Source organism: Serinus canaria, chromosome 7 (genome assembly GCF_022539315.1).
Source record: "Serinus canaria isolate serCan28SL12 chromosome 7, serCan2020, whole genome shotgun sequence".
Classification (NCBI taxonomy): Eukaryota; Metazoa; Chordata; class Aves; order Passeriformes; family Fringillidae; genus Serinus; species Serinus canaria.
The window spans coordinates 15,714,674-15,738,178 of NC_066321.1; the positions used below are offsets into that span (position 1 = coordinate 15,714,674).

Sequence of the window (23,505 nt, forward strand, 5' to 3'; positions counted from 1 at the left end):
TCACAGAGCAGAAAGCGCATCCGCCGGGGACCGGCACCTGAGAGGGCTTTAGGGAGCATTTCCCCGGCCTTTTGTGCCCGGGACACGAGGACCTCCGCGGGACCGTGTGTCCCCTCCCCGGGACAGCTCAAACCACGAAGCTAGTGAATTCATGGTGGGCTTGAACCGCCACATTCCCCAAACCGCTGCCCGAGGGTCGTCCCCTCGGTGTGGCTGATGACTGAGTCGTCGCGGGGACTAGCAGGGGCTGACTGTTTGAGGTCAGAGCAGCACACTGTGGGCTGCGGACTGCAGGAGGCAAGTGGGCACGCAGGGTGCCTGCGGAGCAGGCACAGCAGGAGAGAAACGGCGGCTGGAAGACCTTTGGATGCACAGAAGCAAACCATCCCGGAGCAGTCGGAGGGCAGGCAGACACCAGGAGATCCCAGCAGCAGGGGCTTTAATCATGTGTTTCAAACGGGAGCAAAGGGAGCTCCTCCAGCTGGGGTCGGGTCACCATCCCATTCTGAGCTGCTCTGCAGCATAGATGCACCATCGTACCGGCCGCCAGAAAGAGCCCCTGGGGCAGACAGAGCTGAAAGAACCGTATCAGGGCAGAGTTTGCTGCAAAAACAGAGCTTCCAGCAGAGGAATGATCCAACCCAGAAGCTGCAAGGCAAGCAGCCCTACATGGCTGCTCAGTGCCAGGCATTGTTGAATAAGGGCAAGAAGGAGGACCTGGCCTTTCTGCCCATTCCCAGCCCATGGCTTCACTTCCACAGCCTTGCAGCCGTTGGGACTCTCAAGTGCCTCTGGATTTACTCTGGGCGGGCAGTCCATTCCACCCTCCCCATGAAACACAGCTCACTTGCCCTGGGGAGCACCAGTAGCCACAGAGCACTGCAGGGCATTGAGGGCGTGTGGGGGCCCACTCAGCTCCAGGATCTCTTTCATTTTCTAAAACAAAGCAGCCTGTTTTCATCGGAAAGCAGTTGGCAGCATCCCACCCCCCTGAGATACTAGACCATCATCCAAGCTCGGCTGCTTTTCATAGGCCTTTTTACTCTTGAATAGACCAAGACAAGCAATAGGCAAAAGCAGTCACGTGGATGGCAGTTTAATGAAGAACATATACAAAGTAGAATCTAAGGGAATGTGATGGGATGAGGAGATACCACAAGGAAAAAAAGATGCAGAGCTAAGAAAGGAACAGGGATCTTCCATGCACAGAAGTCAAAAAACAGTCGTGATGATAAAAAAAACAAAGTATCCTGTTTTCTGTACATAGCAAAATGCATTAGAAATAGATGTATTTGATTTCTTTTATCGGTCACCTTACAAAAACCCAGATCATTTTATGTGAGTGATGAGAGGTTTCATTCTGAAATGACTCTGTTGATCTGAACTTATATTCAGATAGAGGTGCAGATCAGAGAAAGTAATGAAGCTTCCAGAGTCTGAGCTCAGGAAACATGCATGGGAAGCTGAGGGCAGAGCACAGACCTCCCCAGGGCTTGCCTGGCAGTGGCTGAGCTCAGGGCCCCCATGTCTGGCAGCCTTGGAAGATTCTGTAGGGAAGCAGTGGGAAGGCAGCAGTGCCGTTCCTCCAGCAGCCCCTTCTCAGCCCCCTGCCAGCTGCAGCTCCCGCCTTTGTCTCCCCAGTGTTGGCAGGGGCTGGGAAGGGGCTGCCAGAGGGAAAAGCAGCTGCTGCCAAGAGTCTTCTGTGTGCCAGGATTTCCCGGGGGTCCCTAGGCGCTACAGCCAGGAGGTGCCAGATCCAGAGAGCTCTGTCTCTGCAGAGCACCGTGACCCCCACCTGCTTGCCACGGCTGTATCTCCCATCCACTCATGGGGACGGGCAGACAACTGCTCTAGATGCCCCTGACATGTGTGTTTGCCCCTCTTGAATGCAGGCACTCCAGACCCGTGGCCCTGGCACAGCCCCTTGCACACTGCACTGTCAGGTCCCACCTGACACAAGCTTATCCTGCAGTTCCCACATCCACCCCCCGGCACCCTGTACTGCTCTGTCCCCGCACACTGTGCCGAGGGGCTGGCAGCCCTCTCAGCCGCTGCACGCCGAGCACGTGGCATACATGGCCCAGCGCGGGGAGTGCTGCGCCACACTGCACACACAGCCTTGTGCTGCGGCCCCGGCACACGCCATGGTACAAGGCATGGCACCCCGGTGCGCACCACGATGTACACTCCAGGGTGCCCCCCAATTTACACCCCACCTTACACCCCATTGGGCACCCGAGTGCACCCCGACGTGCATCCCCACTTTACACCCCACTACGCACGCCGGTGCCCCCCAATTTACCCCACCTCAGCCCCGCCCCCTGAAGAGGCCCCGCCCCGGCCTCCGTGGCCCCGCCCTCAGCGCGCGGTGACGGCGCGGTGACGTCAGCGGAGCTGTCCGCTCAGCACCGCGCGGCGGCCGCGCCGCCACCATGCGCGGGGTCCGCGGCCGGGAGCGCCGGGAGCGCCGGGAGCGCCGGGCGCCGCGGGGCCGCCGCCGCTGCCGCGCCGGGAGCGCAGGTGGGAGCGGGCGGAGCGGCAGAGGGGGGGCAGCACGAGGGGATCCGGCAGGCGGATGACGCGCCGGACCCCTCGGGGGAAGGGCTGGGGCACCTGGTTCCCGATCCTTCCGTCGTCCGGCGGAGCGAGCGCGGAGCCCAGGATGGGCGTGCGGGGAACCCGGCGTAGCGCCCCCGAGACCCCCGCCCCGAACAAAGAGAGGGGCGGAGCGGCCCCGCGCCCCGGCGGCCTTTGCGGCCGTCGCTCGGCAACGCCGCGCCCGGCCCGGGGCCCGGCAGCCCGGCGGGTGCAGCGGGGCCCGGCCGGGGGGCGGCGATGGGGGCACCGCGGCGGGGCTCTGCTCCGGGCGCTGCTCCCGGCCCCCGCCGCGCTGTGGCCTGCGGGGAAGGGAGGGGGTTCGGGGGCCCGGGGCGGGCGGCAGCAGGTGGGTAAGTCCCGGCGCCAATGAGCAGGCGCTGGGCTCCCCTAGCAACAGTGCCCGCGCCAATGGGCGCCGCGAGCCGCCCGCACCGCTGCCCGCAGCCCTGCCCCGCATCCCGTGTCGTCCCATGCCATCCGCACACCGGCCGGCCGGCCGTTCCATGCCGCATCCCTGGGCCCCCGGGCCGGCAGAGCCCTGCTCTCACTCTACACACCGTCGCCCATCCCCACCAGGGCCGGAGCGTCGCGCCTGGGCTCTGTGCGGGTAAAGTCCAATCCTGCTTAGCGTCCCCCCGCGGGCTCGAGAAGGGGCCCAGCGCTTGGCTGCCCACTCCCTACCCGCCTGCTTCCTTGAGATTAGGCTCTGTGCTCGGCTTCCCCACGGGGATTTGCCGTGGCTGGTGTTGCCTTCCCCAGCCAAAGGGAGAAAGGAGGTTGTCTGCAAGGGATGAGATGCCAGTGGAGCCCGTCTGGGCAGCAGGAAGATGCTGGGCAACAGTAAGCCATGCCTGCAGCCTTTGCCCTCTTCCCAGCTCCTTCCCAGAGTGCTGTTTTTGTGAGCTGTCCTGAACTGGCCGCATAAACTTGGCACTTGGAAGGAGTGATGCTGGCCTGGGGACAATTTGTGACAATAAACCCATTCTAAACCAACTGAGCCTATAAAGGGACTAGGGGAGTAAAGGGGCGATGGAACTGGCTCCAGGTGGGAGCAGGCAGACGGACGCTGTAATTAGGTTTAAACTGAAGCTGGATCAGTCTTTGCAGGGGATTATGACCCCTCCATCTGTGTAGGCACTGCAGGGGGCCTGGTAACTGTCTGCTTAGCATCCCGGCATAGCCACAGCGTTATGGGTGAGCCTTGGGGAAGGGGCAGTGCCAGCTACGGGTGAGCCTTGGGGAAGGGGCAGTGCCAGCTACAGCTGGTGCCCTTCCAGCCCCATGGATTGGCATGGGAGGGCTGGATCTAGTGTGAAGGCCCAATTCATTTTTACAAGGACAGTGGGAGCTGGAGCAGAGATGAAAAATAACCAGAAATATGATTAGAGGATTGGAGAAAATGCCTTGGAGTACAAGCTTAAAGAGCTCAATCTGTTTAGCCTATAAAAATAGAAGACTGAGGGGTGACTTAATTACTGAGCATAATTACTTCACAGGCAGAAAATACCAAGTTGTGGCAGTCTCCTGTTAATCGAACAGGAAAGGGTGCCGGAGAGGCATTGGCAGGAAATTGAAGTCACAGACTAATTATTATTAAGCAACATGAAGCTCCCAGGGATATAGGCAGACTCTCTGGGGACAGCACATCCCTTCAGCCACAGGTTGGGTGACAGTCTGCTCCCCCACTGATGAGGCTGTTCCCCCATTCCCTCTGTTCCTACCCACATAGTGGGGGCACAGAGCAGGATTTCTGGTAGCCAGGTGCTGAGTGGTGGGATGGCTGCCGGGCGTGTGCCACCAGTTCCTCCATTCTCCTTGTCTCTCCCACCAGGTGGGGCGGGTGCCGGGACACAGTTCTGCCGGCGGGCTGTGAGGCGGGAGTGGAGATTTTGATGCCTCTCCCAGGAGTCCCCAGAGCCATGACTGCAACTGTGCAGACGCTGCGGTTCAAGCTGCTGCCGCACGAGCCAGGCCAGGAGTGGGGGCACAGCTGCCAGCAGGAAATTGAGCGTCGCTACCAGGTGGTGCCCTCAGTGGTGTGCGCCATGTGCTGCCTTTTTGGCATCATCTACTGCTTCTTCGGTGAGCCAGGCCAGCCCAACTGCTGGTGGGGCAAGTGGGGAGGAGGGCAGAGGGGAGCTGGGGGGTGCTGGCCATCCACTCCCTGACTATGGAAGTCTCTCCACAGGCTACCGCTGCTTCAAGGCTGTCATGTTCCTGACGGGGCTGATGTTCGGCTCTATCATCATCTTCATGCTGTGCTACAAGGAACGGGTGCTGGACACACAGCTGAGCGTGGAGGCCTCAGTGGGCATTGGGTTGGGCATTGGAGTCTTGTGTGGGCTGGTCACCATGCTGGTGCGCAGCGTTGGCCTCTTCATGGTGGGGCTGCTCCTGGGGCTGCTGCTGGCGGTGGCCACGCTGGTGGTGATGGAGCAATTCTACCACCCACCAACTGTGTGGATCCCCATCGCACTGCTCTTGGGTGTGGGCATGCTCTTTGCTGTCCTCACACTGCAGTGGCAGCGCTTCTTCACCACCCTCTCCACTGCCGTCTTCGGCAGCGCCATCATGACCGTCACTGTTGACTACTTCATCGAGCTCTTCCTCCTGGTGCAGTACATCTATGAGCGCATCAAGGTGGCCCCTGCTCGCCCCGTGTGCTGGTACAGCTGGGTCATCCTGGGCATCTGGCCGCTCCTCACCACACTGGGTGTCCTGGTCCAGTGGAAGGTCACAGCCGAGGGCTACTCCCATACAGAAGGTGTGTGGGGAGTGGGGCAGATGGGCATGGCACAGGGAACTGGGAACCTGGGGACTGGGGTGGATGTTTCCAGCGTGGGATTCACGAGATCAGATACGGGGTTCAGGACTTTGTGGCAGCACATCACCCGAGGGAAACCTGGTTGTACAAAGTTGGTGCTGGTTTGGCTGCAGGGATCATTGGATCGTTTGGATGCACTCCCCAGTGCTCACAGGTCGCTTTGCTCCACAGTGATCATCAGCCGGCAGCAGCGCCGCGTGCAACTGATGCGCATCAAGCAGCGGGAAGACCGAAAGGAGAAGAAGAAGAAGCGGAGACCCCACCACCCACCACCCCACCAGCACAAAGCCCACCCCCCCGAGCCTGCTTACCGCCGCAAGCCCAACCCTGTGCGCCGCTTTGATGGGGACGTGCTCTCCCCCGTGAGTCCCGCAGCCAGGGTAGAGATCTCCCCCAGTCTCCAGTCATTCCTTCTCCACATTGTGGGGCTGGGGCACGGAGAGGTGCCCAGGCACCAGCAAACATCTGAGCTCCTCGAGTGATGAGACTGGGGTGTCCCAGGGACTGAGCAACTCAAGTTGGAATGGGCCATTCCTACCATGGAGCACTTCAGCCTTTGCAAGCAAATGAAAACTGCTGGCCAAGAGCACTGTTGGCATAGCAGAAATAAACAGTAGGCAAGGTGCAAAATTCCCAGGGGAGGGATAAGGCTGTGCTCTCTGCTGTGGCCAGTCACTGGAGGGCCCAAGTGCTGGGGATTTCACTGCCCTGTTTTTGGGGGGGGTGGGGGGCGTGCAGGGAGGGGCGGCAGGAGCATTTAGGATGGGGTGTGGGGTGGAGTGGTCCAGGAGTAGAGCCCCCCTCACTTTCTGTTCCTCTCTCACAGAGCTACATCCAGAGTTTCCGAGAGCGGCAGACAGGACCATCACTGAACAGCCTCATCGCCAGCTCCCATGCCGTGGTGGACGTGGACTATGACTGCAGCTCCACCGTGCCCCTCACCTCGGGCTCTGGCCCTGCTGTGAGGGTATAAGCCAACCCAGTGACCTCGAGCAACACCAGCACCCCAACCTGCTCTGACAGAACCCCTGAGACAGGCAGGGCTTTGTCCTCGGCCCCAAGTGGCCACATGCAGCTTGGGGCTGCAGATGGAAACCCTTCTTGGAGACACATGGGACTTGTCTGGGGAAGCCCCAGCTGCCGGTGGGGCCCTAAGGTGCTGGGAAAGCCCTTTGGCAGGGACTCAACCCAAGGACCAGAACCCATGGACGTGCAGTGCGAGTGGCTCTGCTGGGGTGGTGGGTCCCTCAGCCCCCACTGCTGTGCATTACCCTATGGCCCGGGCACGCTCATCCTGCATTTTAACGTTTTCCCATATTTGAGTCCCTCCCCTTCCCAGGAGCAGCTCCCCACCCCATTGCACCCCCAGCAACTCCCCAAGTGCCTGTCCCCTATGTCCCTTCCTCAAAGAGCAGGTCCCATGGCCCTTTTCCCAGCAGGGAATCCCCTGAGCATGAGCCTTGTCCCACCCTGTCCCCAAGAGCAGCTCCCAGGCAGTGCTTCCCAAAACCTGCCTCCTCAGAAGATCCTCCTGCCCTAGCCACCCTCCCTACACCCCAGAGCGGCTTGCCACTCCTTTTACCCAAGCTGGACCGGGGTGGTCCTGGGGCAGAGACTGCCACGGCCAAGTGGTTCCCAAGGTGATGCTGGCAGTCGGTGCCTGTCCAGCAGGAGCTGCGCTGGCAGGGTGCATCCCCCACAAAATGTTTTGATGGGAGACAGGACATTGGCTCCAGCCTTTGGGCAAAGGCTGGGCTGCCTCAGGGATGCGGGGACCCCTGCAGCATCAGAGACCGTCGCTGTTTTGCTGGCGACTGGATTTTTATAGTGGCCGGGGGACCCTGGGGCAGGGCAGGGCAGGGGCCCCTGCCCAGAGCACTGCTGCAGGCAGAGGCTCACGCCTTGTATATATTTCTCTTGCTGTGATTTGTATTAACTTATTACGGAGTGAGCCAGGATTTCCCCATGGCCAGGCAGGCAGGATGGTGGTGAGACTGGACCGGGGTGCTCTCTGCTTTGGGAGCCCCCCCAGCCCAGCCCAGTTGGCCCTGCTGCCCCAGGAACTGCATGTTTCTGCCAGGCACCCCCTTCCCGCAGCATTGTGCTGCCATCCCCCTTTTCAGTCTCTTTTGTAAATGTGCCAAACGCTGTTGAGGCCTCGGCCACACAGTAAAGAGCCTTTCGGAGTCTGGCGTGCAAAGCCAAGGACTGTGGGAGGGCAGGGGTGAGGGGGGCCCAGAGGGACGGGCTTCCAGGGGTGCTGAGCAGGATGTAGAGTGGTGCCACCACCTTTTCTCTTAACAAGACTCCAGCTCGCTGGTGTGGAAGAAGCCATGTCAGAAAAAAAGGTGGTTTAATGCAGAGCCCTGAGGCTGTAGCAGGCTGGGGATGGTGTCCATGTGTCTGTCTATGTCAGGGGGAGCATCACCCCTTCTCTCAGCAGTGGCATCTGTCAGTCTGCATGCAGGCCCTGAGAACTGCATCCTGGCTTCTAGCTCCCTGTGGGAACAACGGGCGTCAGAGTGAGCTGGGGCATTGCCAGAGCAGCTGGGCCACCCAAAAGGTGTGTCCCAGACAAGGAGGAACCGACCCCTGGCCCTGTATCAACCTGCTCCCTCCAGCCCAGCACTCAGACTCTTGCAAGCAATGGGGGACAGGGACACCGGTTTTGGTGTCCCTTTACTGCAAGGCACAGCAGCACTGGCAGCTGCCAGTGGTGCCCCCCTAGGTGCCCACTCACCCTCCACAAGGAGCCGGGCAGTGGAGCGGTCGTCGAAGGCATCGCAGGTGTACGAGTCCTCATCCTCAGGGCCCACACGGTGAATGATGAGTGTGCGGTAGCAGTCCAGGTTGCAGATCTCATACTTGTCACCGGCAAAGATCTCGGTGTCCCCACGGAGCCAGCGCACCCGGCCCCGGGCGTGGGACACAGTGCACTCCAGTGTCGCCTTGTGTCTCGCCAGCACCGTCTTGTCCCGCAGTGGCTTCACAATCCGGATTGGCAGTGCTGGTAGGTGGGGGCAGTGTGTCAGCACCATGGGGTGAGCAGACTTCCATGGGGACACCACAAGCTGACCTGGTAAACCCCAGCCCTGGTGCTGGAGCCCAGCCAGACCTTGCAGCCTGCACTGGTACCTTCCACCTGCAGACTGGCCTCCGAGATGACTGTCCTGGCTGTGAAGCGGATGAGTCCCTTGTCCTCAGGGCGCACACCACAGAACAGCAGGAAATGCCGGGTCCCTGGGGAGGGAGAGACTGGCTCAAATGACAGCAATGCACACCCATAGTAAGCAGGGGGGCAGGGACCCCCCTTTGTCTACACAAACTCCCCTTGCTTGAATTTGCCAGCCCCAAACCAGGTGTGGAGCCACCTGCATCCCCACCTTCTTGCCGTATCTTCACTGTGCTGGAGACCTTGATCTTCTCCCCATCCCGAAACCACTCTCCCTTCACATCCCCATGTGACACCTCGCAGGTGAAGACTGCGTTGTCACCCTCCCGGACCTGGACATCCTGCAGCTCCTGCACAATGTGGACCTGGCGCTCTGCAGGTAATGGACAGGGTGCCAGGGCAGCCAAGGATGAGGGAAGCAGGCAGCATGGGGTTTGGGGGTGTGCACACTCTGAGAGCTGGGTGACCGTACCCTGGACGTGCAGCATGGCCGAGGCCCGGCAGTCACCTGCATCGCAGGTGTAGCTGCCAGTGTCGGTCAGCTCGCAGCGGCTCAGCTGCAGGATGCGGCGCCGTCCCGCTGAGTAGATGCGGCAGTTGGGCCCTGGCCGCAGCTCCTGCCCGTCCTGCACGGAAGCAAACAGGCAGCACCCCATTGCTTTGGCCCCCCTGCTCTGTCTGCAGCCCTGGCAGGGAGGGCAGCAACCTGGGGACAAAACAATGAGGAGGACATGGCCAGGTGCTGCTGGAGGGGGTTAGCGTGAGCCCTCACCTTGAACCATTTCACCTCTGCATTGGGGCGAGACAGCTCACACTCAAAGCTGGCAACCCCTGTCTCTGGAACTCCCAGGTCTCGTGGGACTCTCACCATGGTGACTGGAGGCTCTGAGGAGGCAGGACACAGGACAGGAAGGCTTGATTGGTCAAAGGCATGGACTTGGGGCTGCAGGGAAAAGTAGCTGTGGCTGTGGCATTTCAGCATGGGGTGAGAGTAGCACCACCCGTGGGCAAGCACTCATCAGTGGTGTTCCAGCTGGCTCTGGACCCAGACCCTGGCTGGGTGTCCCCACTGCTCAGTTCACATCTCCTCCCTGAGGACAGGGGGACACTTGCCAGCACTCCATCACCCCTGCTGAGGACAGGGGGACACATGAGCCAAGGGTGGCCCAGCCCAGCCTCAGTGTCTCCCAGTACAGAACAGCAGCAGGTCAGACAGCGCCAGTGCCACGCACACCCAGCCTGCCCCAGGGACCGTACCCCGCACATGCAGGTGGGCGCTGCAGCGCAGAGTGTCAGCAGTGAAGGTGACGGTGCCTGAGTCTTCCAGTGCAAGCCTCTCCAGTGTCAGGCTGTGCCCGCAGCCTGTGGCACTGATCCGGCACGTACTGCTGGGCTTCACCCGGATGCCATCCCGTGTCCAGACCCCAGTCACACCAGGGTGAGACAGTTCCAGGTGAAAGGTGGCTGTCTCCTTCTCAAAGGTCTCCACATCTGCCAGTGGTGTCCGGATTGACACCTTCCGGGCTGTGAGGGACCCATGTCTGTGAGTAGGTGTCTGATCCATTGCAGAGATCCTGGCTTCCCAGTCTGTGCTTGCTGGAGTGATCGTCTAAATCCAATTGTTTGTACCAGACTCCCACCCCTGCCCACGTACCCACCTCTCTGAGCACTCCCAGCAAGTACCAGCCCTGCCCACATGCTCCCATTGCAGAAGTTGGGTGCCCTCTCTGTCCCCATCCCCCTCCCCGTTGCTTTCCATCCCCAGTCCCAGCCTGGTACTCACGCTCCACGTGGAGCTTGGCCTGCGTGCGGTCGTGCAGGCTCTCACAGCGGTAGGTGCCGCGGTCAGCAGGGCCAAGAGAGCAGATGGTGAGGGTGCGCCGGCACCCTGACTCCTGCAGCAGGTACTTGCTGCCCGGCTGAAGGAGGATGCCCTGCTTCAGCCACTGCACCTCAGCAGCCTCGTGGCTCACCTCCACCTCCAGGCACACGTCCCCCTGCTCCTCTGCCACCACATCCTGCAGCTTCCGCACAAACAGCACCTGTGCCTCTGCATGGCCCGTGTGCTGGGTCAGCAGCTGGCCCCAGGGCTGTGTCTTGGGCTGAGCCCCAGCTCTGTCCTTCCCTCTCACCTTGTACACTCAGCCGAGCTGTGCTCACCAGCCCCTCGGCATTGGCTGTCACAGTGCCTGCATCACCTGTCTGGCACTGCCGGAGGGTGAGGCTATGGCACAGCCCACTCCTTGTCACCAGCAGACGCTCACTGGAGACCACGGGCTGGCCATTCAGCTGCCATGTCACAGCCACATCTTCGGGGGATACCAGGCACTTGAAGGTGGCTTCCTCCCCCTCCAGCACTGTCAGGTTCTGCAGCTCCATGATGATCTCCACCACCCTGGGGACTACGGCCGGTTGTCAGGGCACGCTGAGCATTCCTGCAATGCTGACATTACTGTGCCAGCATCCCCAACACCCCCATGGAATAGGCGTCCCCCAGGTAGTGGGGAAGCCTTGGCCTCACCCTGCACCGTCAGCGTCGCCAGGGTTTGGTCGTCATTGGACTCGCAGCAGTACTCGCCGGCATCCCCGGGCTCCACGCGGCTCAGCACCAGCGAACGCTCCCGTCCCTCTGCCGTCATCTGCCGGCGGGGGCCAGGCGCCAGCACCCGCCCGTCCTTCCGCCACACCACGTCGCCCCGCGCCTTGCAAAGCTCGCACCACAGCACCACCCGCTCACCCTGCCGCGCTCGCACGTCCGACAGCCCACGCAGGAACTTCACCCGCAGCTCTGCACAGTCAAACACCCCCGATATCAGCATCCGCTGCCACTGCAGGGGGATCCCCGGGCACCCCCACTGCCTCCCTACCGCCCACCTCGGACGTTCACGTCGAACTGCATCTGGTCGTGGGGTGAGAGGCAGGTGTAGGTGCCCGCGTCCTCCATGGCCACGTTGTGGATGATGAGGCTGTGCACGCGGCCGTCCCGACGCAGCTCGCAGCGCTCGCCGGCCACTGCCGCCTGCTGTGGGCCCAGCCAGGTGACATCGGACCGCTCTGTGGAGGTGATGGCAGAGAGCACGGCACTGCCGCCCTCCAGCACCAGCAGCTTCTCCTGCTCCTCTCGTTTGTTCACGAACAGCACAGGTGCCTCTGCCGGAGGGGCACTGGGCTCAGCTGTGGCCCTGCCAGTGGCACCAGCATGGCATGGGGGTGCCAAGCATCCCGGCGTGAGTCAGGATAAGACTGCTCCTGCCCCTGGCATGGGCGAGGGACACCTCCCCACTCACCTTTCACACGCAGTGTGAAATGCACCTCATCATCACCGGCGTCGCAGAGGAAGATGCCACCGTCACCCAGCTCCGCTTGCTTGATGGTGAGGCTGCGTGTGGGACCCTCGCTGCACACCAGCAGCCGCCCACCTGAGCACAGCGTCTGTCCATCCTTCTGCCACTGCACTGCCGCTGTCTCCGGGGACAGCCGAGCCACCAGTGTCACACTGTCCCCCTCCTGCACCTCCAGCGGGCTCTGCGCCTCCTCCTTGTTGACAATGTACACAGGCTGGGCTGAGGGGTGCAGGGGACAAGGCAGAGTTCAGGGATGTCCCCACAGTGTGGGGCAGTGCAGGGATAGGACTGCTTCAACCAGAGAGGTGATCCCTCAGTGAGTCACTGTGGGGCAGAACGGCTGTGGGGCTGGCTGGGGGTCATGGTAGGACTAGACAGGGGTCTCAAGGGGCAGGCATGCAGGATGGAGAGGTCTGGCAGCTCAGGGTTCACTCAGGGAAGGGACGGCAGCAGAACCCATCACTCCCACGTCACTCCCTGTACAGGCAGCACAGCTGCTACGTTGAGACCATTAATTTCATTGTAGCCCCCCCCATCCAGAACACCTTGCTGGGGAGCCAGGACACCCGCCTGCAACAGGCCCCCTCCCACCCTGCACAGCCCTCCATCTCCAGCTGATAAGGGTCCAGGCTGAGCTCAGCCTTTGGCAGCCGAAGCAGGAGGAGCGGCGCCTGGGAGCCAGCCAAGGCTAAATTTAAACAGCCCCTGGCGGGGGGAGGCATCAGGGACATGTCTCGCCACGACCCTGACATGTCTCTTTCTAACCAACGGCTCCTGTAGGGTTGGGGACAGAGCTCCCACCCTTCCTTGCCATGCTGCCACCCTAGTCTCTGCATCAGCAGGGTCACAGAGGCTTCCCCTCCCCTTGTGTCTGTGGCACAACCCCACCATTCTGGGGGTCTCTGGGGTTCTGAGCCAGCTTACCTGACACCTCCACATTTGTCACCATGCGGTCACTGGCAGCATCACAGATGTAGCACCCTGCGTCGGTGGGCTGTGCCCCAGTGATGGTGAGCTGCCGCAGCACCCCACGGGCCTCCACCTGCACCCGCTCACCCGGATGCACCTCCTGGCCATTCCGGAGCCAGCGCACAATGGCGTCGGGCCGAGAGAGCTCACAAGCCAGCACCAGGTCCTCCCCAGCCACCAGGCAGCGATGTACCACGGCGCCCGTGCTGCCCACAATGGTCACTGGTGGCTCTGGGACTGGAGAGATGGGCTGTCACCACAAAAGCAGCCTGTGCTGGGTATTACAATGGCCAGACCCTGTCCAGACTCCTCTGGCTGCAGCTGAGCAGCACAGGGGTTTCCACAGGGCCACCACACATATGCAGCCCACTCCCCATGTGCCCCCACCAGCCTCCCTGTGCTCACTGCCACCCAGCCCAGCCTCACACCACCCTGGCAGCAGCCACAGACCCACGTCACTCCTCTCCCCGGACCACCCCCACCAGGACCTCCTGCTCACCTTCTACAGTGATGAAGAAGACAATACTGTCATCACCAGTGTCACAGAGATACTCCCCAGCGTCCTTGCCTGTAGCACCTAGGATCACGAGGGATCGGCGCACCCCATTCTCCTCCAGCCGCACACGCCCCGTGTCCTGCAGCTTCTCCCCATCCTTGTACCACTTCACCTCCCCATGGGTGTGTGAGAGCTGCACCTCCAGCACCAGGTCCTCCATGGCCTTGCAATGCCGCTGGGTAGGCAGGACATCCTTCTCCAGGATCCTGACCAGCGGATCTGCAGCATCCAGCACCAACAGAGCTGAGGTCTCTGGGGTTTGTGCGCCCAGCACCCCACACCAGGCTCTTCCGTACCCTCATGCTCACCCAACACTTGAATGGTGAAAGTCACTGTGTCATTGGCAGTGTCACAGGTGTACTTTCCAGAGTGCTCAGCTTGGGCAGCGGGGATGAGCAGCCGGCGATGGACACCCTCCTCCTCCAGGACCAGGCTGCCCCCAGCCTCGAGCCTGACACCCTCCTTTGCCCAGCACACGGGTGTATCCGCACGGGACAGCTCACAGCACAGTGTCACTGTCTCCCCCGGGGACACCGTCATGACAGGGACAGGTCTGCAGGGCTGCAGGATCCTCACCGGAGGCTCTGCAGGTATGGATATCTGTGATACAAAGCAGCGCAGGGACAACGCAGCCCTGGGCACTCCTCTGCTGCCAGCCCCGGGTAAGCTCCTGTGCTGGGTGGCCTAGAGAATGGGCATCAACTGGTGGCCAGAACCACATCAGCACTGACCTGACACCTTGACATCGAAGGAGACGGCCTCATCCTTGGTCTCACAGATGTACTCGCCTGCATCCTCTGCACTGCTCTTGGGGATGAAGAGACAGCGCCAGGCCCCCTCGACCAGCAGCAGCAGGTTATCAGTCTCGTCCACCTCCAACCCATCCTTGAACCAGTGCACCAGAGCATCCGGCACGGAGAGCTCGCACCGCAGTTCCACACACCCTGGTGCCTGAACCAGCAGCTCCAGTGAGCGCTGTGGAGGCTGCAGGATCCTCACTGGTAACTCTGTTGGGGACGTAGAGGAAGGGCGTGAGGCCTGCTCACTGCGCTGCTCCTGGCTCTGCTGTGTCTATTTACTGTCACCTGTGTCCCTGTCCCCATGGGGCTGTATGGAAGCTACACCCTCTCACCCCAGTGCAAAGAGGTTGGAACTGCTCAGGGCAGGAGCAGCAGGCACAGAGAGCTGCATGCCCTCCTCCATGATGCTGAGGGTGGGAGCGGAGCTGAGGACCCCAGAGCACAGAGCTAGAGCAGTGCTACCCTTTCCAGGATGTCCCTGCTGTGCCACCAACCTGCCACCAAGATGGAGTAGGAGACAGATGCATCGCTGGCTTTGCAGACGAATTCCCCTGTGTCTTGCATCCGGGCACAGGGCAGCACCAGGCAGTACTGCAGCCCTTCCTGCTCCAGCACCAGGCTCTCGCCAACTTCCACTTCTTCACCGTCCTTGTACCAGCGCACCGGGGACACTGGGCGGGACAGCTGGCACCACAGCTCCACGCGCTGCCCAACCACGTAGGAGTGAGAGGCCTCCTTGTTGGAACTGACAATCCTCACCGGTACCTCTGCTGGAGACATGGCAGGGCTCAGGTGCTGGGTGAGTCCCACATGAGGACAGGAATCCCCCAGGTGGCTCACTGCTCATGGTCACCCTGAAGCTGGCAGCACCGTCCCTGGCATGGCATGTGTACACCCCTGTCAGTGCAGCTGCAGCAATGTGCAGCCTCTGTGAGCGTCCCAGCTGTGTTGGGACCACTGCCTTCCTGTCCTTCAGCCAGTGGACAGGGGCACCTGCCAGGGACACCTGGCATTTCTACACCAATGGCAGCCCTGCTAGCACCTCGCAGAGCTGCTCTGCCTCCAGCACTGGGGTGAGATTGACCTTCAGGGCTGAGAGGACCAAGACCATGTATCACTTGGCCTCCCATCCTACCTGCCCTGGCAGCAGTGGCCATGGATATCCCAGCCCTGCAGTACTGGTAGCTGCAAGCTGAGGGAACAGCAGGGCTGGGGTGTGAGGTGGCATCACGCTGAGGGAGGCAGCTGGTTGTGCTCTGGAGTGCAGAGGGGCAGTGTGACACAGAGCTCTGGGAGGAGACAGGCCAGCTTGTATGCTCCTGCTCACATCCCCTTCCAACCCAGGGGCATGGGCAAGGAACTGCTCTCAAGGAGGTGAGAGGCAGCTGAGGTGCTGAAGCCACAGTGTGAGCAAGGAGCTGGGGCAGAGGGAGAAGGGGGAGAAGGGATGTAGGTGTCTGTTGTACCCACCTGCCACAGTGACTGTGTAGAAGACTGAGTCCCCACCAGCGTCACAGACGAACTCCCCTGTGTCCTGTGGCTTGGCGCAGGGCAGCACCAGCCGGCACTGCAGCCCCTCCTGCTCCAGCACCAGTCTGTCACCTGCCTCCACCTCCTCCCCGTCCTTGTACCAGCGCACTGGGGCTGCCAGGCGGGACAGCTGACACCACAGCTCCACACGCTGTCCAGCCACATAGGCATGGGAGGCCCCCTCGTTAGAGCTGACAATCCTCACCGGCTCCTCTGTCATGGAGAGACATGGGGCTCAGCCAGGACATAAAGACCAGAGCCAGTGATGGTGGCCATCACAGCCCTGTGTGGAGTGATGGCTTCACCACTTTTAAGGCTGGAAGGCACCACATCATCCACATTCTACATAGCACAAGCTTCTGGACCATCATGCCTGTGTCTCCCTCTTTTCCTCACACGTTACAACCAGGAGGAGCTTTGAACTGGCTGTAAATTGCTGTGGTGCTCTTGCTCCCATGGTACCTGCCCTGCTTTGCCCTATGGTGGAGCTGAAGATTGTGGAGGGAGGATGCATATGGGCAAGCCCCAGCACCAATGAACCACTGTCTGTGGTGCCAGCACCAGCCCCTGGAGCTGCTCTTCCAGGGGTGCCCTCCCCTCTGCCTATCTCCCCATTTCAGAGGTCACCAGGTGCCAGCCAGCGCTTCTGTCCTGGCTCAGCCTTGGAATTTGCCTATACTGTGGCACAGGCATGTGGTTTTCTTGCAGCCAGCAGGACCCAGGACCCAATTCCAGATTGCAGTCATCACTAAAATCACAATTAATTTGCTACAGAAAATGTGTGCCACTGCTCACACCGCCCCTCTGAATTGAGTCTGAGCTCTAAAGACAGAGGGGCTCCCAGCACAAATTTTAGCTGACCAGCCCTCCTCTCTCCTGGGAAAATTCAGGATGCCACTTAGAGCCAACACTTGCCTGCCTGGCTGTGCACATTGCAGCCAGCCATAGCTGGCCGGGACTCTGGTGCTCATCAAGCCCACGGCTCCAGGCAGGCACAAGGCACAGCCAGCTCTGGGCCACAATGGCGGACAAGCAGCAACCTGCCCTTCTCACAGCCCACAGCTGCTCCATGCTGGGCGTCTGGGTGGAAGCTTCCCAGACAGCTCCCAGCTGTGATGCCCAGGCGCAGCAGCGCAGCGCTGCCCCGCAGTGTGCGGGAGCGGTGCGGCGCCGGTTTGCAGCGATTAACCTGCCGCACGCTGAGCCTGCATCCGCCCAGCTCCCTGATCAAAGGACTGGCGGCTGCCTCTCTCCCTGGACCTGCTAAAAACAATCACATTGCTGAAGTGCATCTGGAGATGTTGAGCAGTACTGGAGTGTGGGGATAATGTGCCAGCCCTCAGTGGGCAGCATCGCTCTGGCCTCAGCCTCTCACTAGTTTGGAGGGAGCTCCAGTGCTCAACAGCTGACAGAAAACCCAGAGGATGCTGGGGATGGCCGAGCTTGAGGCAGGCAGGCTACATGCCACAACAGCCCTATGGGGGATAGTTGAGATGCCTCAGAGAAACCCAAGCGTGCCACAGCAGTGCTTGACTGCAGCAGCCAGCCTGGCACTTGTGCCAGAGAGGTGTCATCCTGAGCCTCCAGGCACCCACCCCCAGCCCTGCCAGTGACATTGATGTCCAAATGCAGATTGAACAAAGACAGCCTCCCTAAGACCCTTCTGTCAAAGTGATGCAAAGCTGCTCAGCCAAAAGGCTGAGCTTGAGCAGATGGTGTTCCCTCTCCCACCCTAGGGAAGCAGAGCTCTCCATGCCCCACACTCCCACACAGCCTATTCCCAAAGCTCATGCTGCCTGTCCTTACCACTGGCAATTTTGCCTTTATCTCACTAAAACCCCCTCCCTTCCTCACCCTCCCAGCAGTCACCTCTCCCTGCTCAAGAGTCCACTGACTCTTCAGCATCTCTTATCACTCATCCTATCTTCACTCCTACATCCTTGGCCATCAACTTTGGCCCTCTGCCGTGTGTTAACACCACAGTGAGGCTTTATCACTGTGGTCACATCACCTTTCAACTGGGCTTGAGCTCTGCCCTTGCTTGCCTTCCTGTGGTTGTGGGATGTGGGTTTTGGGGCTAGCAAGGGGAAACCTTTCACTTGCTTTCAGCTTTCATTATCCTCTGCCAGGCGGTGCTGCCAGCAACCGCTCCACAGCCGCGGTGGATGGATGGGAGCAGGATGCTCAGCATCCTGGGGATGGATGGGGGGGTGGATGGATGGGAGCAGGATGCTCAGCATCCTGGGGCAGCCGCCCCAGGATGCTGAGCCCTCCTCCCATCCAGCAAACACCTCCCAGCCATCGGTCTCCAGGCAACTGCTAATTTTCAGGTCAGCAATTAATGCTGTCCATCAGAGCAATGACCAACCATGAGTCACCCCATGCCAGGTGCCAGGCCCACTATTTTTAGGACCTTGGAGGAGGGCTTGGTTACTACCCATGGCAGAAGTCCGGCAAACACCCTGGTGTGCAGGTGCTGGGTGATCTCGTGTGTTCTAGTGTTTCAGACAGGCTGAGTGAGCTGTTCCCTCTGGCAGCTGGTCTGAGTCCCACAAGGACCCCAACTGAGCAACCAACCAAACTATTGGTGAGCACCTGGCAAGATCATGTCTGACAAGTATCCCATTGCAGCAGGTGACAGCAATACTGACACCAGCACATGTGTTGTGGCATCCTGCACCAGCAAAGAAAGGCCCCTGAGACCCTACCAGCCCTCCTGCATCACACTCACCTGCCACAGTGATGGTGTAGAAGGCAGAGTCCCCACCAGCATCACAGACGAACTCCCCTGTGTCCTGTGTCTGAGCACAGGGCAGCACCAGCTTGCACCGTGGCCCTTCCTGCTCCAGCACCAGGCTCTCACCCACCTCCACCTCCTCTCCATCCTTGTACCAGTGCACTGGTGCTGCAGGGCGGGACAGCTGGCACCACAGCTCCACATGCTGTCCGGCCATGTAGGTGTGGGGGGCTTCCTCATTGGAGCTGATGATCCTCACCGGCACCTCTGCCAGGGATAATGTGGGCCTCAGCATGACTGGCTGCAGCTTTCAGCCACATGATGGGGGCAAGAAGTAGGGCAGGAGCAATATCAGGAGGTAGGGGCTCCCACGCACAGTCCCCAGCTCACCGGTCACGGTCACCACAAAGGTCACGGCATCGTCCCCAGTGTCACAGGTGTACACCCCAGTGTCTGAGGGACACGCTGAGCGGAGCAGCAGCCTCCGCATGCAGCCTTCTGCCTGCACTGCGATAATGTCATCCAGGGGCACTGCCTTGCCATCCTTCAGCCAGCAGACAGGAGCATCTGGGGTGGACACCTGGCATTCCAGCAGCACAGGCATCCCTGCTGGCACTTTTCGGAGTCGTTCAGCCTCAGGCACTGGGGCAATGCGGACCTGTGGGGCTGAGAGACATTGAGGAGTGGTGAGAAGCGTCCTCCAGCATGACAGCCCCTGCTGCTGGGGTCCTGGGAGGACCCCAGGGTGAGTGCCCTGATCACCTTGCACATGCAGGATTGCTGAGTCCCGCAAACCACCGGACACAAAGGTGACCTGGGCCCCACTGTCAACCAGTCGTACTCCTCGGATCAGCAGCGAGTGCTCCATCCCATGGCGCTGTACGCTGCACCGGCCGCCCACATCCTCCTCCTCAGCCAGCCTGGCACCGTTGAGGAACCAGGACCCATGCACTGCAGCTGACAGCTCCAGGGAGAACTGCGCATCCTCACCATCCCTCACCCACACGTCCTGCAGACCCCTCTCCAGACGAGCTGCTGGGGCTGGAGCACAGTCGGACTCAGCCCCAGTGGCACTGACTACCAGCACACTGTGGCACGACATCCCAGCTTTTGCCTGTCTCCTCACCAAGATGCACAGATCCAGGGAACTCCACAGGGCTGCTCCTGCCATGCTTGTTGGCGGCAGAGATGCGGAAGCAGTAGTCGGCCTCGCGGGGCACGCTGTCACCCAGCACCCGCACGCAGCTGGGCAGGTCGGTGGCAAGGCACTGCACCCACTCCTCCCCTGCTGCCTCCCGACGCTCCAGCAGGTAGTGGCTTGCGGGGCGGAGGTGGGAGTCAGGCGCGGGACACCACGTCAGCAGAGCCGTGTTAGTCTCCACCACACTCATCTCAGCTGCCACCGGTGCGCTTGGAGGGTCATGCTTCACACCTGCAAGTCACAGCCCAGGTTGACTGCTTGGGGACGGCAGTGAGGCTCTAGGTGGGGTGGCAGAAGGGCTAAGTGGGAATACACAGCCTGCTTCTTTGGAGATTCTCTCTCTGATGGTATTGCTCCCATGTAGCATGCTGCTGGCTACAGGGGTTTGTGAGTGCCTGTGAAGCTGGGATCCTGGAGCCCTGCTCAAAGCCCCCTTTCCAGAAACACATTGCAGCATCACAGCCCCAGCATATTGGTTGCCTATTCCATCCCCCCTTCTGTATCACCCCTCATGAGCAGGCAGGAGAGAGGACACAGGACCCCTTCAAGGCTGGAGCTTACACTTGACTCGGAGCTGGGAGGATGTCTGTGACTCTCCAACAGTGAAGGAGATGATGCCTGCGTCCTGGCGGGTGACATGCACCAGCACCAGGAGGTGTGTCCTGCCGAAGCTCTTGAGCACAGTACGGGGTGACTCCCGCAGCTGCAGCCCATCCCGGCTCCAGCAGCTGCCCTCTACCACATCCCGTGTCTCCACACAGAAAACTGCATTCTCCCCCTCCATCACATCCAGCTTCCGTGGCAGACGCTTCGCAATCACCCCTGTGGGAAGAGATATATGAGAGCCAGGGAGGAATTCTGGGGACCAGGATGGGCTCTTTGAGGTAGGAGAGGAGGAGGAGGAGGAGGAGGAGGAGGGGCAGCAGCAGGCACTGGCCAAATGGACAGAAGGCAAATACAGGGGGCAGTGGGGACTCTGGCAAGGAGGGGAATAGGAAGGCAAAGCTGTGCTACCAGAGGCCTGACCCCACCTCGAACAGACACCTCTGCGATGCTGCGTCCTTTGTCCTTCATCTGGCAGAGGTAGATGCCATCGTCATCAATGCGGGCATCGCGGATGGTCAGGCGCCGCACCACCCCTTGCTCCTCCATCACATACTTGTGGCTGGGCTGAAGCTCCCTGTCCTCCAGGTACCAGGAGGTGGGGATGGTCTCCAATGGCACCTGGCACTCCAACACTGCATCCTCCCGCTCTGCTACCTCCACGTCTGCCAGCTGCACCTGGAACCGCAGCCGGTGCTCTGCCACAGGAAGAGAAAAGAGCTTAAGGCATGTGGGGTACAGCATCCACTGTCAGCCCCTTGGTCAAGGTGCTCCCAGCTCACAAAGAGCAGCAAACCCTTGTCCATCCTTCACCCTCTCCTTTAGCTTGCATGAGACAGACACTACCTTGACAAGCACATGCCCTAGAGCAGGGAGGACCAGGACACAGCCTGGGGAGACACAAGGATGCCTCCAGTATCTCAGCAGGGAGTTCGGGGGGATGCAGGAACATGCAAGCCAGCATGTTGCAGCAGACATCTCAGTCAAGGGGAGCAATGGGGTGTAGGCAGGGGCTGCACCAGTTCCTGGGTAACCCCAGCCACGGGCTGTCCCCAGCTGGCAGGATGGCTCGGGGGGAATTGGGAAGCCGCCAGTGCAGGCTGTTGGAGCCGTGCCCTGCAGGGCTGGCTGCCAAAATCACTCAGCACTTCCAGGGGAATTTGTCACCAAGGCAGTGTCCCTCTTCCCTGTTTGTGGCAGGACACCTGCAGTCATCCTGAGAAGCCACACCTCTGTTTGCAAGGAGAGAGACATGGAGCAGGACACAGCTCCTGGAGAAGCCCAGCATGCCCTGCTTCCAGCCCATAGCTCTGTCCTGAGGAGCCTGGGGTGACTCTGACTGCATAGGGCAGGAAGGAACCAAGAGATGCTGGGCTCCCGCACATACACACCCCTGCCAGACAAACTTCCCTGAGCACTCCAGGGCCCAACCACCTCTGACATTCCTTGGACATGTCCCTACCTTTCACCTGGAGCTGCACTGCGCTGAGGGTCTGGCCAGCAGTGTTGGAAGCAGTGCACATGTACAGCCCCTGGTCCTGAGGTTTGCAGTACAGCACCTTGAGGATGAAGTAGCCCTCCCGGTCCTCATAGATGAGATGCCTGCGGCCAGGGGCGAGGGGCTCACCATCTTTCTGCCAGATGATCTCTGGCTTGGGCTTGCCAGTAACATAACAGCGAAACTTGGCGTGCTTCCCTGCACTCACGGCAAATGCCTTGGCCCCTGGCACCCTGGCGGGCACTATGCCGTTGGGCACCCAGGTCTCCGGTGCCATGCGCCATGCCGCTGCGTGCCGCTGCCACCGCTGCCGCTCCGCCAGTGCCTCAGGACCATCGGCGGGGGAGCCATTGGGGAGCCCCCCCGGCAGTGCCTGGGGCTCAACCAGGAGCACGGCAGCAGCCAGGGCCTCCTGGGAGCCGCTGCGTGCCCGGCAGACGTACACTCCCCCATCCTGGGGCCGGGCACTGAACAGCTTCAGGAAGTGCCAGTCCTCTGGTTTCTGCCCCACTGCAAAGTGGCTGCTCTCAAAGAGTTCGGAGAGCTTGTGCCCATCCTTCTCCCACTCCAGCACAGGGCAGGGCTGCCCAGACACCCTACAGGTGAACATCACGTCCTCCCCCCGGCACACCCGCAGGGATGAGGGGGCAATGAGGAAGGCCGGTGCGACACTGCCTGAGCATCCCCCCTCCTCTCGCGGCTCCGCTGGCTCTACCCTGAGCATGGTGGCAGCATAAGTCTCGCCAATACTATTCTTGGCCCTGCAGACGTAGAGTCCACTGTCCTTGGGGGTCGCACAGGACACCAGCAGGCTGTACATGTCCCCTTTGGACTCCATATGGAAACGGCCCGAGGGCTCGATGGCATTCTTGTCCTTTTCCCAGAGGATGCTTGGCTGGGGATCACCCATGATCTGGCAACTCAGGACCGCATTGGTGCCACTTTGGACCGTGAAGGCACGTGGATAGGCCAGGAACCTGGGGGCTCCCCCGAACCCCTCCATCACCAGCTCCCCGGGGTCACGGCAGGCAGCTGGCTGGAGCAGCAGTGGGGACCATCAGCCTGGGGAGATGTACAGACAGACTAGAGTGGGGGCTCAGGCTTCATCAAGAGATGGACCAGTGTGGAGCCCCCAGCCAGGAGGGACCCACACCTGGAGCAAAATCTCCAGCATGGACCCCCTGCTTCAGGAGCATCACCCTCATTCGAAGCAGCACGGCCCCATTGGCCCCATTGGATTTGCCCCCGAGTCACCCAAATCATGCATTTCCCAGCCCAAGGCAATAGGAGAGGTGACAAAAGGTGGCTCTTTGCACACCGGGGGGCTGAGACACTTGGAGCTTATCCCTGGGTTGCAGAGGGGACTCCAGTTCCAGAGGTGGGGTACCCCTGCCTAGACAGGGAGCATGGGCAGCTGCTTGCTGGATGCTGGGGCTGGGGGACAGTAGAGGCAAAAGGGCTCCGCCCGCCCCTTCCCCACCCGTCGGGCATTCACATTCCTGCAGTATCGGGTGGTGGCAGAGCCGCATTCCTGCAGCATCTGGGCCGGCTCAGCGGGCAGGTGCTGACACGGGGCTGTCACGGGCGCGAGGCCCCGGCTGGACCCGGGCTGGGACTTCCTCCCAGACTTGGGTGGGCACAGGACCCCCTGTGCCACCCCAAAGTGGGGCTCT

At 60.9% G+C, this 23,505-nt stretch overlaps 2 protein-coding genes across 2 annotated transcripts; one reads left to right on the forward strand and one right to left on the reverse strand.

Moving 5' to 3' along the window:
* Positions 1-2,434: 2,434 nt before the first annotated feature.
* On the forward strand, positions 2,435-7,808 carry TMEM198 (transmembrane protein 198). Its single transcript, XM_050977079.1, has 5 exons — positions 2,435-2,520; positions 4,430-4,680; positions 4,787-5,362; positions 5,594-5,784; positions 6,249-7,808. The coding sequence occupies exons 2-5, from the start codon at positions 4,491-4,493 to the stop codon at positions 6,393-6,395; spliced, it is 1,104 nt and encodes a 367-aa protein (XP_050833036.1). The 5' UTR covers positions 2,435-2,520; positions 4,430-4,490; the 3' UTR covers positions 6,396-7,808.
* Positions 7,809-7,913: 105 nt separating this feature from the next.
* On the reverse strand, positions 7,914-23,006 carry OBSL1 (obscurin like cytoskeletal adaptor 1). The gene is made up of 25 exons (XM_050977017.1): positions 22,986-23,006; positions 22,166-22,868; positions 21,797-22,075; positions 20,763-21,032; positions 20,293-20,553; positions 19,657-19,962; positions 19,293-19,571; positions 18,921-19,196; positions 18,525-18,797; positions 16,838-17,053; positions 15,734-16,006; positions 15,399-15,455; positions 14,758-15,033; positions 14,195-14,470; positions 13,760-14,047; positions 13,407-13,682; positions 10,727-10,996; positions 10,378-10,644; positions 9,852-10,118; positions 9,367-9,479; positions 9,067-9,220; positions 8,806-8,967; positions 8,558-8,662; positions 8,163-8,429; positions 7,914-7,921 (listed from the first exon to the last, which is right to left on the reverse strand). Exons 1-25 carry the CDS (start codon positions 23,004-23,006, stop codon positions 7,914-7,916), a joined length of 5,943 nt encoding a protein of 1,980 aa, XP_050832974.1.
* Positions 23,007-23,505: the final 499 nt, after the last annotated feature.